Source organism: Falco peregrinus, chromosome 13 (assembly GCF_023634155.1).
Source record: "Falco peregrinus isolate bFalPer1 chromosome 13, bFalPer1.pri, whole genome shotgun sequence".
NCBI lineage: Eukaryota > Metazoa > Chordata > Aves > Falconiformes > Falconidae > Falco > Falco peregrinus.
Window position 1 is genome coordinate 24,007,716 of NC_073733.1, and position 14,666 is coordinate 24,022,381.

A 14,666-nucleotide genomic window follows, 5' to 3' on the forward strand; every position below is an offset into this window, starting at 1 on the left:
ACAGCACAGCTTGTAATGGGGATTTTGCTTTTCCTTCTTCAAAGTTCTGGTGTGTTCCCTAGTTGTGCCAGACAGCTGTGGCCTTGCTGAGTGTGGAACACTCCATATTTCTGCTGCTCACACCTCGCTCTCCAATGTGCAGCAGGTGATTTTGTGTCCGTCCCTGCTCTGAGCGGCATTTGGAAAAGTGAAAGTGGCTGTCCTGCACCCGAGTTTGCCTGCCTTTATGTGCCTGTGGGTGTTTTCTTCCTTCAGTCTAAGCAAAGCACAGACTCCTGCATTTTACCAAATTTCCTTTAAATGGACAGTGTGATGTGCAGTGTGGGAAACCCCATTCCTGGCAGCTCCCCTTGTCTTTGGAGAGCTGCCTTTCCCTCAGTGGGCTTGGTGAGGAGGGTTGGCAGTGAGTGCGCTCGCTGGATGGAGTAGCTTAGAGCTGTGTGGCCGCTGATGCAGAGGTGGGACATGAGAGCAGGGAGATGGGACATTGGCACCTTTCGCAGGACTTTTTCCCCTACCTGTTTAAACAGGAAAGGACGTGGGATAATGTGGAGGGTCAGTGTGCTCGTACTGGGCAGCCAGTCATTTAGGGGATGTCTGGGGCTCCTTCGGTTTGCGTGATATTAAGTATGAAGGGGTTTTGATTTTCTGTCAATAGTAGTACCACTGTTTATTATTAACAAAAAAATACAAATTATTTTTGTATGGGATGAAGGAATCTCTTGACACTTGAATTTTTAAAAAGCAAGCAAACGAACAAAAAAGCCATGACCCCTGCGTGCCAGACTGCCCAGCTGCTGTTTTTACAGGGCATCTAAAGGACAAACGAAGTTTCCTGTTCAGTTTTTGGGAGAACTCTTTCCTGGAAATAGGTGCTACAGTGAAATGTAGGAAGTCAGCAAAAACTTATTTATTATGTAGATAATGGTATCTTGCTTAACTATAAAATTATGTTTGTTTGGGACATTGTCTTACTGTTTGTGATTGGCTTTGAGTGATTTATGGGGTGCTGCATTTTCTTTTGAAAATAGACATTGAATCTCATTGCATTGTTTTTGTTTCTTCCTCCTCCATTCCCCCCTGCCTTTTTCAGATCTACCACAGTCCCATCACCAAACAGGAAGAAAGTGAGTCATTTCTGTTGCTGTTCCTCAGAGCTGTCGAAGCTGTCTGGAGGTCAGGCAGTGTTTTTCCTTGCAGATACACTTCTCCTGGGTTTCTGCTGAATAGGCTGTGTATTCCCTCCATGTCAGCAGTGTAACTTCTTTTCATCACAGTGTCTGATACTGAGGCCAGATAAGAATGGGTTGCAAATGGTAAAAGTTGTAGATTGCAACGTGCAGTTTCTATTTGGCCGGAACTAGCAGGATGTGGAGTTCAGTTTGCTCCTCTAAACCCCAAAATAACAGGGGAAAAAAGATCAGTGAGAGATTTTGAGGAAATTTCCCTTAGCAAAGATTATAATAGGAAAATAGAGGTGGTATTGAGTTCCCTGGAGCTCCCATCCCACTGCCTCATTCCATGTCTCCCCTTTCACAAGCAGGGTGTTACCCGTACCTGTACAGGTCAGGCTGAGCGTGCACTGCAGTGCTGAGTGTGCTGCCATAGAAAGCTCTGGGGCTTCACTAGCTCGGTGAAAACTTGCATTCTGTATCTTACAGCTTAGTTTTATCAGCTCTTTAATTAGCTGACTTTAATGAGCATAGAGGTAGCATCATCAGAGGCATAAGCATGAAACCTGTTGTTCAACTGTGTTTGTGTGAGATGCTTGGAAAGAATGTACCTCAGTGTTTCACAAAAGTAAATACACTCTATTTTTAATAATTAGAGCTAGAAAGACTTCAAGTCATATCATGCTACTCAGTATTAAGTACTGAGTGGAACTGTGCTTAAGGGTGTCTTAGTCATTCCTATGTTAGAGCTAAGATACATCTGAGCTTTTCATTGCTGTTGCAACAGCAATTCTTTTGCTTAGAATCATTGAAAAATACTTGCTGAAAATACAGAGATTTCATAGGATTCACCCACAGGGCCTGTGCTGTGACTGGAGTTGGTCCAGATGTGTCCAGTGGCTGCTTTTTTTCCAGTAAAATGTTTTACATTAGAAAGATAACCAAAAAACCAAACACCCCTGCTCCCCCCAGATAACCCAAATCCAAAAAGTTCCAAAGCAACAACATCGCGGTCATTTATGAGAAATTAAATATAAATTTTTACACTGAACAAAAAGAAATTTCATATTATGGCTTGGTAGTAGTGTGATTGCAGAAGCTGAAATATGTGTATAGAAAAAAATCCTGACTTTCGACCTGCTTCATGGTGCCTGCCAGACAGGAACAAAGATAGTCTGTGGTTAATTGGCTGGAACAAAAACCTGTGTTCTGCTTTACTCAGCATATCAAGTCGTATTGTTTTTCCTTTTTAATCTAGTCAAGTAGATAAGCAGAAATTAGATGATCCTGTGATGTGGGAGATCACACACAGAGGAAGATATGATGCGTATTTTGCAGTGCTCTGGAAATGGATAATCAATTCTTTATCAAACACAAATTCACATGTGGCAGGACTCTGATTTATACTTTTATTATTAAAAGCAGAAAGGGTGTAGGAAGCAATGCTGTGACTCAAAACAGATTCAAAGGAAGATGAAGAACATATGGAACCAGTAATTTTTTGTCAGGATTTAAAGAGTGCCTGTGTTGTCCTGGAGGGATGTGCACAATGTGGACACACATGTGAACCTGTCTGCGTGGTGGGGCACTGCAGCATTGTCTGCCAAGCAGGGTCTGGGTATGGGCCTTTCCCAGCAGTTTTCCACAGGGAGCTGTGTGCTGGTGCTCAGGCAGCTAACACTGCTTTCCTTGTTTGAAACAGTGGAGCTGAATGAGGTCGGCTTCAAGTTTGTACGGAAGTGCATCAACGCAGTGGAAACAAAAGGTAAGGTGCTCATCCGGACATCAATAGGTGCCACCGTCCTGGTGTTGCTTCCCGTGGTCTTGAATTATGTTGTAATTTCGGCAGTACGGTAGTGTTAGTCAATGAAATGAGGCTTTTAACTGAAGGATGCATGTCAGAAGAGCAGAAACCGTGTGCAGTCTGGAATGTTGTTATACCAAATTCAGTTAGGATTGAATTTTCACCTTTATGCTTTTGCATTAATTGAGTTCTCATCTTTGGCTCTGAAAAAACTCGTAAGCCAGGAGAACAGATCTGGAAGTCTCTTTATACTGGGGGGACAGGCAGGGGTTAACTGGGGTACAGAGTCATTCAGACCCATTTTGTTTAAAGCAGCAGGACAGGAGCAGGCTGGTGGGTGGTAGTTCACCCTCTGGTCTTTCATGAAACACCAGCGAGGGCGGAGGTAAATGGCTCCAGAACAGCTGGATCCCCAGGCTGCCACAGGGAAAGGTGGCTGGTTTCATTACCAGAACTCTGGGGCATGTGGCCAGCCAAGCCCCACTGAACTGGGGAGACACAGGGCAGCTGGGACCCTCCTCACAGAGCTGGGCAAATACACAGTTCTGCCTTTGCTAAAATTGGCTAATATTTTCAAAGAATCTGCTTAAATATGTTTGCCTTCTGTGACAATTTGAACAAATTCATGTGAAAGCAGCACTCTTCAGAAGCGCTATATTTAGGCAGGGAGGGCTTGCCAGCTCCAGCATGTATTCCATGCGTCGGCTGTGCTCACCTGGCTGTGACACGGTCCCAGCAAAGTACCCCGGGGCTGTGCGGGTGGCCGTGGCCACCGTGGGTGAGTGGAGCTCCAGGGGAGGCAGTGGTCGGGGGATCCTGGGGCGTAAGCGGTTCTGCTGAGCCAGCACCCCAGCAGCTGGGGACGAGTTCCACTAGATGGGGCTTGTGGACTTCCCACCAGCTGGGCAGGCCCTTGGCTAAGGCTCTTTGGTTTTCTCCTGCGCAGGAATTACTACGGAGGGCGTCTACCGGACTGTTGGCAGCAATATTCAGGTGCAGAAATTGCTGAATGCCTTTTTTGGTAAGAATTAATTATTTCATGCAACTATTGTCCTGCTTTTGTATTGTTTCAGAGAGAGAGGATTGGGTTTCACAGTGAGCAACATCCAGCATGGTTTTTGGTCCCTGTGGCCCCCGCCTCATGGCACATCTTCCCCATCTTTTCTCAGCTTTTTTCTGCAACCCGCTCTAGTGCCTCTCCCTTCAAACTGCATCTGTTCGTTGGTGGTGCAACCTGCATTTTAAGTGAGCAGCAGGAAAGCAGTGACCCTAGAGCAGTGGTATAGAGCCTTCTCCCATCGTATGCTAAAAATATTCAGGCATTTTGGAGTCACACATTCCTGTCACAGGGCTGGGAAGCAGGATGTCAGCCTAGGAGAGGGAGACCTCGCCCCCTCCCCCACTGCTGGCAGCCCCTCCTGCGGCGCTGCTGCCAGGGAACTCGCCTGGCTTATGCTGTTCCTGGGGAGGTGCCATGGCCCTGCACGGCCACCCCCTACACCAGGCCCCGCAGGCCAGCACAGGGGGGGACCCTCTTCCTCTGTGGGATATGGAGGAGAGCTGGGAAGGCAACCTCTACAGGGAGGCCTTTACCTTGATTTGTTTTCACCGAGAAGGACTGGGATACCTCACCGTATGCAATGTATACGTTAGCAAGTCAATGTATGAATTTCTGCTGTAAGCCTGTCTGTGCACTGAATCCTTGTGTTTAATGCAAGCATGTAAATTGGTGGGTAGTCTTTGCATTCGAAATGGTTAATTCCCTGCAGCAGGCTATGGGGCTCAGCAGTGTGCTCCGGGCTGGGACAGGCGCTCCCAGGCTGGGACCTGGCCGAGGCCATTGTGCCCCTGCCTGGTGGCACGTGTGGGCCAGGGCAGGCTGCCAGCCTTATAGGTGAGCCCCAGGGGTCGGCCTCCTGCATGCCCATGGCCCCTCACTGTCCCTGCCCACAGGGCTGGAGCACGGGGCAGAAAGTACATTAATGTTAATAGCTGGGTGCCTCAGGCTGGCACCAGCCCCCTGCACAGGCATTTGATATTAATATATTCAAAGGCTTTTACTTTATTTTTTACTATTGTTTACTATTGCTTTTACTTCTGTTACTGTTTATTAAAACGGCTGGTTTGTGCTGACATAGCTGCACCAGTTCCCATGGAGCTGCAACTTGAGGCAGCTATCTGGTTACATTTGCCTGATGACTCATTACGTAGCCTAAGTTTTTATTGCTTCTTGATTCTCACCCTCCCTGTGAGTAGTTCTGTGGTTTCATCATCTGAACAACCCTGCCAGTGAGTGGCTTTTCGTTTTATTTATATGCGTTGGTCTGGTTGACCACTTGCCACCCCACCGTGTATGAACTCAGGATGGAAAGTCCAACAACACAGAAATAACTGCTGCAGAAGGATTTCATCCTAAAATTCAGTTAGGAGATAGATTATTTTTTTTTAGTATTTTTTTGTCTCTCTAATCCTATTTATTTTTCAAAACAAATCATGCCGTTTATTTCTTTGGTACAGCTGCTCCCCATCCTTCAGCCATGTCCTTTACTTCATCGTACCACAGAAATGATGTGGTGGTTAGTGAGAGTAGGCAGGAGCAAAGTGTACTTCTGTGGTGTTGTGCCTCCACCTCTGAGCTCCCTTCTCTCCATGCAGTGAGAGGGAATGTTTCCAGAACAGCTTTCAGGGGAGCAGCTGTGAAGGAGGGATTGGAGATAGACATTTAGATTACTTTGGATATCAGAAAGCTTGTCTTGGATCTGTTGAAATGTGTCGTTTCTGCCAGCCTTGGCTGCGCTGGAAAAAACAAACTATAGAGTAAGTCCTCACTAACTTTTCACCACTGCTTAAATTTTACCTTCTGCTTCTTCCTTTGTCCCTAGTTAGCATTGCTCCTCAGCCTTCCAAAATACTGACACTGGTACTGTTGTTGTGCTTTCCCCAACTGCGAGAATCAGCAGCTTTCTTCGTGCACTGCTATAGCTTTGTTTGTCCCCAGAGGATACCCTGCCTGAGAGCATGCTATTTATTAACAGCCTCAAAATGGACCTTCTTCTAAAGCCATTTTGTTCTTCTTCCAGATCCAAAATGTCCAGGGGATGTGGATCTCCAAAGCGGTGATTGGGACATCAAGACAATTACCAGCTCACTGAAGTTTTATCTCAGGTAGCACTGCAGGTCACACCAGCCCCGAGTGGGCAAAGGAGCTTGAGGCTTGATCCAGTGAAAAGCAGGGTGAACTGCCAGTTGTTAACATCTGGCTGTTGGAAGGGGCAAAGAAGTGACAAAGGCTTTGGGGAGAGGAATGGAATTTTAAAAAATTTTTAAAACTTACAAGAAATAAGCCTGTTGCAGAAACCCCACATCCTGTGGAGAAAGCTGTTCAAATAATACTGACTGCGGTGGGAGGGAGATGCTCCTGGGAAACAGTGGTGCTGGAGGGCAAGCTGGTTTGTCTGTTGGTCTTTCGAGATCAGTTGCAAGTGGGTTGCGCTGCCCAGCCAGAGCTCAGTTTTCTTTCTGGTTATTGCAGGAACCTGTCTGAACCCGTCATGACATACAAGCTCCACAAAGAATTGGTCCTGGCTGCCAGTAAGTCCCACAGCTGCCCTGTTCACGGCCCCGAGCCCTGCCCTCCCCAGCCAGGGTACCTCAGAATCACTTGACAGAGCTCTGCCAGCCTGACACTGGGGTGCCCGGCCTTATTCTCCGGGTGGAAAGAGTGACCCTGTCTTCTGAGTGCTTGATCGTGCAAGGGTGGTGGTATTCCTTCCCTTCTTTCCTTTGCTTTTTCAGTTCTCTTCCCTCTTAACAGGGTTTCACGCTCTTGGAGAGAGCCAGGGGATGTCAGCTAACCTGAAGTCAGCACAAGTGGCCCAGAAGAATTGTTTCTTGACAGTATTAATGTATTTATTTTAAAACCTGTGAGGGAATGGGATGTGCTGTTGACAAGCAGATAGATAGGTGCTCCCTATAGGTCATGAAATTTGTCCTGGGATGTTGAATCCGAAGTGTCTACCAGTACATGAAAGACATTTTTCTGCTGCAGCTCTTGGAACTGAGCTACAGCCAGTATTGACAGAGGTTAGCCAGGTAACATGGGTATGCTGACAGCACCTCGCCTGTGCTAAACTGTCCAGTCGTTGGCTGTCCTGTTAAGACCATTTCAAATAAGCCATGATAATTCTGAACTGGCTACATCCTCAGAGCATGTGGAGAGCAAGCATTGCTGAGATGGAGACAAGGGATACAGGCAGCCGATCCTTTCCCTCAGCCTGAGAGTACTGGCATTTGGAAATTTATGGCACACTCAGAAACACTTTGGATTAAACCATAATTCACACCCCCACACCTCCTTGAAGTCAACAGAAGGGTAGGAGAGTGCCTGCCTCTCTTCGGTTCAGACTTTTGGAGAATTAACAGCACCTATTCTTTCTTGGAAAGGAAATTTTTCAGCCACCCGCTGGTTGTGCTCCAGCCCAAGATTTATTAGTTTCAGAACTGGTTAAACCAATGATGGCTGGGGTATGTGCAAAACCATAATCCCTTTCCTACCCTTCCTCAGGAACTTGCACCAGTAAGCTTCCCAGCTACCAAGCTCTCACATTATTCTTTTCATGCAGAGTATTTTATTGGTTCTTGATTATTTATGCTTCTAAAAGTGACCTCTTTGGGTCAGGTTTTTTCCCTGCAGGACACTTTCCTGTGTTGTTTGGTGTTATCTGGTGTTATCAGCTATCTGGGCTGATAAGATACCCAGCAGAGAGGCCATGCGTTCCCCAGGTGTGCTGGTGTGCAGGGCAAGGGTGCAAAGGGGAGTACTCGGCCATGCCCAGCCTGTTTCCCCAGCCATGCTCAGAGGCAGAATGTGACCCTGAGCTCCCTTTCAAGATTCATTTCTTCTTCTTTCCGCTTCATTTTGTTTCTGACAATGATTGCCCTGTTGCTATGTAATCTCATTTTCCTCTGCTTCCCATTGTGGGGTTTGGCCAGACAGCCCTACGTTACAGAAGGAACAGCTCCCACAGATTTTCTTTGGCTTTTATCTTTCTCTTACGTATTTACTTCGAAAGCGGTGGGCAAAAACTTTTATTTGTGTTACTTCTTTCCAGAATCTGAGAACCTGGATTACAGGCTGGGAGCCATTCATGCACTGGTCTATAAACTACCTGACAAGAACAGAGAGATGTTAGAGCTCCTCATACAACACCTTGTCAAGTAAGCAGACTTTTTTTCTCTAAAGCCAAAGTAAGTGGAATAATGGAATCAGAAGAACAAGCCTCTTTTTCTGGTAGATTTGCAAAATTGTATCCACCAAGTCCCCTTAGGGGTTTACATCTGGAATGCACAAATGGTATGCTTCTCCTTGCTACCCACTGCATTAAATGATGCTTCTTTTTCTAATTGCCACTTTCATGCCCTTCTGACACACACCAGGCAGGAAATAATTTTAAAATTAGAATACCTCTGGCAGCAGAGCTATAAATTGTCACCTCTCACTCCAATTCATGACAACATTGTCTGGCAGTTGGGAACAGCTGTAGGACCTGTGCACATGGGCTGAATATGAAGTGTGCTTTGGTTTTGTCTCCAGCTGTATCGATTCAGTGTCCTGAGCCCTCAGAGCAGCCTGAAGGCTTAAGCATGTCAGTCTGCTTTCGTACAAGTGTGTTGGCAGTGGATGCTTAGTGGCACTGAGCAGTGCTGCTTCCATGTGCTTCTGCCACTGAGCCACTGAAAAAGTCTGTTACTTGATGATAATGGCAGCAGCACTGCATTGGGAAATGGGTGTTTTCCTGCCTCCTTGTCACGGCAAATGTGAAGGCTCAGTGTGAAAGCTCTGCCCTCTCCACCTCGGGGAGGAGCACAGGCGCAGCAGGGACAGCGGCTTGTGACAAGCTATGCTGAAGCTCAAAAGCAAGGGAGCAATCTGTGTGCAGGTCAGGAAAGACCAGGGCTTGCTTTGGACCCTTGGAGAAGTCATTTTCAAAACTGGACTGTTGCAGAAATAAGCAGGGCTGAGCTGGGATTGTCACACCCTGACACTTGAAGGCGAGTGCTTGGCCCTCGGTGTCATGACCTTTCTTTGGGGCGAGGAGGGCTGGCCGGGGCATCCTGCCTGCAGTCCGGTTTCAGCCTCTCGTGAACATGTTTATGTGGTTTTTAGAAACCTTTCTGCGTAAGTGGCAGAGCTGAGAGTGTCTGGCATGCAATCCAATGAAGCCAATGCTGTACTTGCAGTCACTGTGTTTATTCCTTAAAGTGTTTATACTTAAAATTCTGTTCCCTCTGGCCTTCATGTTGACAAAACCCTCTTTAACACCAGAGCTACAGAACAAACGCAGAATTCATTACATGTCAGCATCAGAGTCTCTCTCCTCTTGGTCCAGTTTTGGAAAGAGGTAGTGCTCACCTAGGTGGTTAGTACTTCAGTCAAAAATTGGTGCTGCTCCACAGACTTGCTCGTTCTTGCAGAGGTTGAAGGCTGCTGGACAGGGAGAGCTCTGTTCTCTGAAAACGGTGGTCCCTTAAGAAAGAAGATGCTGTGTAGAGATTTATTGAAAACCTCCAAAGTGTGCTTCCTATGTTCATCTTCCTCCAGAGGGAGGAAAAATTAAAGCCAAAAGTCAGTTCTGGATAAATGGGATATTCCAATTTAAATAATCCATTTTGATGTATGTGTTGGTGCAGGTGACTTTTGATTGCAGTGTTAAAAGAGAGCTATGAGAGGGAAGGTTTCAAATAAAAATGCTGTCAGCATCTTCTCTCCCAAAGAGTTGTCCTAGCCAAACGTGAGTGCCGTAGCTAGAGACATGCTTTGTCTCTGGTAGGGTTGGGAAACAAATTCTCCTGAAACAAAATGAAGAAAATGGAATGACTGATAGTTACTGTATCCTTTTTTTTATTTATTAGATATCTGTTTGGAAAAAAACCAAACCAAACCAAAACCTGATCCTACTTTCCCTTCTCTCCACAGCATATGTGAGCACAGCCGAGAGAATCTGATGTCACCGTCTAACATGGGAGTGATATTTGGACCTACCCTCATGCGAGCGCAGGAGGACACTGTGGCAGCGATGATGAACATCAAGTTCCAAAACATAGTAGTTGAGATCCTCATCGAGCACTTTGGGAAGGTACAGGTGGCAGCCCCAAGCCTCCCCATGCCTCCACACAGCTCCAGCATGCTTCTGCAGACTGTTGCTGTGGCAACGATGGAGAGCTCTGGCTCCTTTTTCTGGAGCCCCCGTGGGGACTGGTATTTTTTTACATAATACACTGTTCTGAAATGTTTCAGAAGGAAACAAAAAGTGTAGCAGATAATGTTCCTCACTGTTGCCTTTAGCTAGTTTAGCCTGGGTCTAGGAGATTTTTGCTTTTCTTTTTAAATAAGAGGAGTCTTTACTGGGAAAAATAAATATATTCTATATGCCTAGACATTGCAGGACTTCATGCTTTCCTTTGTTGAAGACAGTAGCTAGACTAGAGCATAACTGGTTTCAACGGGCACAGTCTAAGATGAGACTCTGTACGACTATTAATGCAGGGGGAAACAAACCCAAAGCAGACAAGTATTAAAAGGTTGATGACAGCAATTGAGCTGTACATATGATCTTCTCAGATCCAGGAGTAGGGATGGCCTGGACAGGCCTGGGGAGGGGAGCTGGGGTGGACCTGACAGAGAAGACTTCAGCAGGCGGCCAGTGCCTGTTGTGTTGGAGCAGTGCACCCTGGCCAGGCTCCAGAAGCATTTTCATTTCATGGGATTTTTTCTGAATATTTTTATCTGAGAGTGTTGCCTAAATGCCTGGCCTGGATTAGTCTTGCTGTGGTAGGTGCTGAAGATTCACATGTAGACAACAGCTTTTTGTCGTGTGGCATTTTGTCTCCTGATGGAAAGCAGATTATTCCGCTCTTTTCTGTATTAGCACTTTCTCCTTGTGGTATCTGATATAATTGTTTAGGGTTTTCAGGGTGGCTGGAGGATTATAGAGCTGTATGTTAATACTTAAAAACTTGCACAATGTTTGCATTCAGATCAATGTACCAAGAACCAGATTGCTTTCCTGGTAACAGCACTAAGTCCGAAGGAGTGAGTTTTGTCCTTCAGCTCTTCATAATACTTTACATTATGAAGTGGCCAAATGATCTCTTATGTCTTAGAGGTAGGGCAAGTTTGAAGCCATCCTTTAAAGGATGTTGTCTGCTGTGAGGAGGTTGGGGTAGCGCTCCCAGCAGACAGGGCAGCACACATGCAGAAGTGAAGCTCCCTTTTCAGGAAAGGAAGAGGAGGCTGAAGCTGAAAGAGCAAGGCTCTTGCAAAAGTGGATGTGGAGTGAGAGCAACCAAACAGGGACCAGATGGGTGGTGGCAGAGTCGGTTGTGGTGCTGAAGATCGAAACCAGAAGCAGGATGAAAGAGTTCAGAGAATTTTGAGTAACCACACCAGAAGGTAATGAAAATCAGAAGCCTGTTTTATTTGCAGGTCTCTGAACGCTTTTATTAAGTTCCCACAGGAAAACAGTGAATTGTTTGTGTGCTGGGATCCTTGCACAATTTGCTCTAGAACGAGCCTCTGTCCTCCCTTCTTGTACGGCCTGCAGTGCAGGCAGTCAACACTATTTACACTGCTGCCTCTAAGACCTGAAATTAAATCTTTAATTAAGCCAGATATCTTTACTTCTTTTAATTTCTTCAGCAATAAGGTTAAGTTAGTAAGATTTATTAGATTGAGCTTGTAAGTTCAGCATCAAGAGCTGAAAGTGTCTTCAGCTCACACATGAGCAAACACTAAATGAATCTGGAGGAGGAGGGGGATGTGGTTTATATGGCGCAATATGAACTCTTTGTGGATAATTACTGTTTCCACAGCTTATATTTCAGTGCCCTGGTTAAATTAAAAGTTGTTCATTCTGGAAACGCCTTTTTCACTGCACAAACCTTCTAAAAATGAGGGTCTGTCAATATCTATGTACTTTCAAGTTGTTTAACTTGGATTTTCATTTAGAAGGCAGAAGCAAAGCAGAGGCTGCACCCACATCTTAAAAAGAGTGGTTTGCAGTGGGTTTTAGCATGGGTTTCAGAGTTGAAGAGCATCTCATGAAAATGGCATTTTGTGGTACCTGTATAAGCATCCATAGGGAACTTAACACTTCTTTTTCTTTAAAAAGCAATGTTAGATTCTTGTCAGTATGTAGGGATGAGGTTGATGTTTCTAAAAAATTTGTCCTGGTGCAGGTAATTCTTTGCTATTCTAATTACACATGAGCTTCTGCTTTTAAATCACGAGCTATTGATGTCATAGCAGATTCTTCTGAATCCAGGCAGGGAGAGTGCACCAGACCTTGTATTCTGGAGTGGAGAAAACATGCTGCCCATGCAAAGGGCAGAGCCCCTGTTGGCATTAAACATCAGCAGCCATGGTGTGTCACCAAATAGTACAAGAAAAGCAGTGAAATGACCAGATTGGGATTTGTTACTCACCTGGGTCTTTGCTCTGGATCTGTTGTTTCTCCTCTTTTCATGCCAAGTAGGGCAGACTACATCAGGAGCAAAGCCTGAGTACCAGCCCACGGTATTTATACCAAGCCTGCTGAGTGGAAGCCTGGGCAGACTATGGATGCAGTTTAGGTCTGACCTTGCCCCTGTACTGCCCAGGGGAGGGAGGTATGGGGAGCCCAGCTGCTGGTGCCCACCCTCACCGTGGTAGACACTACCTGGTCTTGGGGATCAAAAAGGTTAGAGTGGAGGCATATTTTTCTGTCTCATCCCCCATCTTGATATCCCAGAACTGCTCTTTGGCTGGGAGAGGAGAGAATAAGCTTTTGGTTTGAATTACAAAAATTGTGTACTTAATCAAATCCGAATGTTAAATTTCTTGATTTTAATTTTTTCCTGGGTGACACAGTAAAATTGTTCTTCCATAACAAAGCATGCAGTGAGGGAGCGATGACCCTGCCCATCAGTGAGTCTGGCACTGGCTCTTGTCCTCTGGGCTTGAGCCATCTCCTGCCAGCAGCTGGGAAGGGACCAGCTCTATGTTCTCCCAGGATGGGAAGTGCAGCCTCGGGTCTCGGCAGCTTATGCTACCCCATCTGTAGGAACTCGCTTTTTAAAAGCCTAATATAAATTCAGTTAATATCCATGGGAGAAACACAAGAGCAGTTGGTTTGGGGCCTTAATGTGGTGTTTCAAATGTTCAAGAAACTGTCCAGAGGCTTAATTCTTTTTCAGCTCTTAAAAAAAGCACTAACATAAATAAGGGCCTCTAAATTAAACCCAAATAGGTGCCATGTGACCAGTGAGAAAAGGAGATAAAACTCCTTAGCAGCATTGGTTTTATGCCAGTATTTCACGCAAGGTACTTTCGTAGTGCCCCACACTGCATTGCAAGCCAAGAGCTGAAGGTTTTTTTAGTGTTAAATCTAAAACAATGTGGTAGCTTGTTTGGGTGCTTTCAATAGATTGTATCGTCTCACTGGTGTGGAAATCTTGATGTTTCTCAGAAACTGTCAGCTTCAAAGCTTCCTTCGTCTGCTCCAGGATAATTTGCTTCCGTACATTTTGTCTGTATTGGTAATTTTGCTGTGTTATTTATTTGAATGCTGCAGTGGGTGTGCAAGGTGCAGAGCAGTCAGCCTGTCTGTAGGAAAGCCCGTGGTGGGACACAGCTGTAGAGCTGTAACTAAAGCATCAGCCCTGCTCCAGCCCCTTTCTAGCCCCAGCAGCCGAGAGCTGGGTCTTTGCTCCTGGCATGGCTCAACTGCCAAACTCCTCCCCAGAGCCGAGGGACCTGATGACTTTGGGCACGACTGTGGCTTGCTGTCCTCGGAGGGCTGCCCAACACACCGCTGCGGCGCCTGGCCCAGGGGCGTTCTGAACCGTGTGCTGCTGGAGCCTGGGGGGCCACAGAGAATGTGGTGGTGGTGACCACCAGCCACCTTTGTGCTGGAGGTTGGACCTTCGGTGGGAGGTGAGGCAGCAGCCCCTTCTAGTCAGCCGGGTCACCTAAACATGTCTGCCTCTACAGATCTACTCCGGCCCCCCAGAAGACACCACTGCACCCCCAGTGCCTCCTCCCAGGGTGGCTGCCCGGCGGCACAAGCCCATCACCATTTCCAAACGTCCTCTGAGGGAAAGACCCGTTTTCTTCGGTGCTTCTGTGGAAGAAAGTGGAGGTCAGTCTAGTTCACTACTGCCTTGCCTGACTCTCACCCCTCCTGTTTCTTTTAACACCTTTCCAGGAGCAATGGAGAAACAATAGCAGCACTGCACTTCCCAGGCCGTGAGGTCTGTTGTTCAGTGAGAAAGGAAAGCAAAAAAGTACTCACAAACAGGTTGCATTGTCTCACAACTCAAACTCCATAGAGACTGTTTCTTTTCCTGTTACTCGCAGCATTCTCAGTTAGCTAAACTAAGACTGGTTCTTGCATATGAGAAGTCCAGTGGAGAGGTTTTGTAGCTTCAGAGGCAAAAACGCAAAGTGATGCAAATGCAACTGAGGAGCAGAGTTGGTGGGATGAGAGCAAACATGGCCAGGCTGGGGGTCGCTGCATGGTGCTGGAGTCTTGTCCTGCCAGACCATGTCAGTCCCAAGAGGCTCTGCAGGACTGCCTTAGCTGCTGGCAATTTTACATCCAGAGCAAGAACACTGAAGGACTTTTTCAGGACCCAATGATAGTATTTTCTAC

The 14,666-nt window shown here is 46.3% G+C and overlaps 1 protein-coding gene across 3 annotated transcripts in view; it reads left to right on the top strand.

Moving 5' to 3' along the window:
* OPHN1 (oligophrenin 1) overlaps nt 1-14,666 on the top strand; it is a 68,204-nt gene that overhangs the window by 44,797 nt on the left and 8,741 nt on the right. For all 3 annotated transcript variants that reach the window (XM_055818416.1, XM_055818418.1, XM_055818417.1), the window contains exons 12-19: nt 1,094-1,127; nt 2,875-2,937; nt 3,923-3,997; nt 6,057-6,141; nt 6,509-6,567; nt 8,088-8,193; nt 9,953-10,112; nt 14,006-14,153. In XM_055818416.1, coding sequence (XP_055674391.1) covers nt 1,094-1,127; nt 2,875-2,937; nt 3,923-3,997; nt 6,057-6,141; nt 6,509-6,567; nt 8,088-8,193; nt 9,953-10,112; nt 14,006-14,153 — 730 coding nt within the window. The remainder of the gene's footprint in view (nt 1-1,093; nt 1,128-2,874; nt 2,938-3,922; nt 3,998-6,056; nt 6,142-6,508; nt 6,568-8,087; nt 8,194-9,952; nt 10,113-14,005; nt 14,154-14,666) is intronic.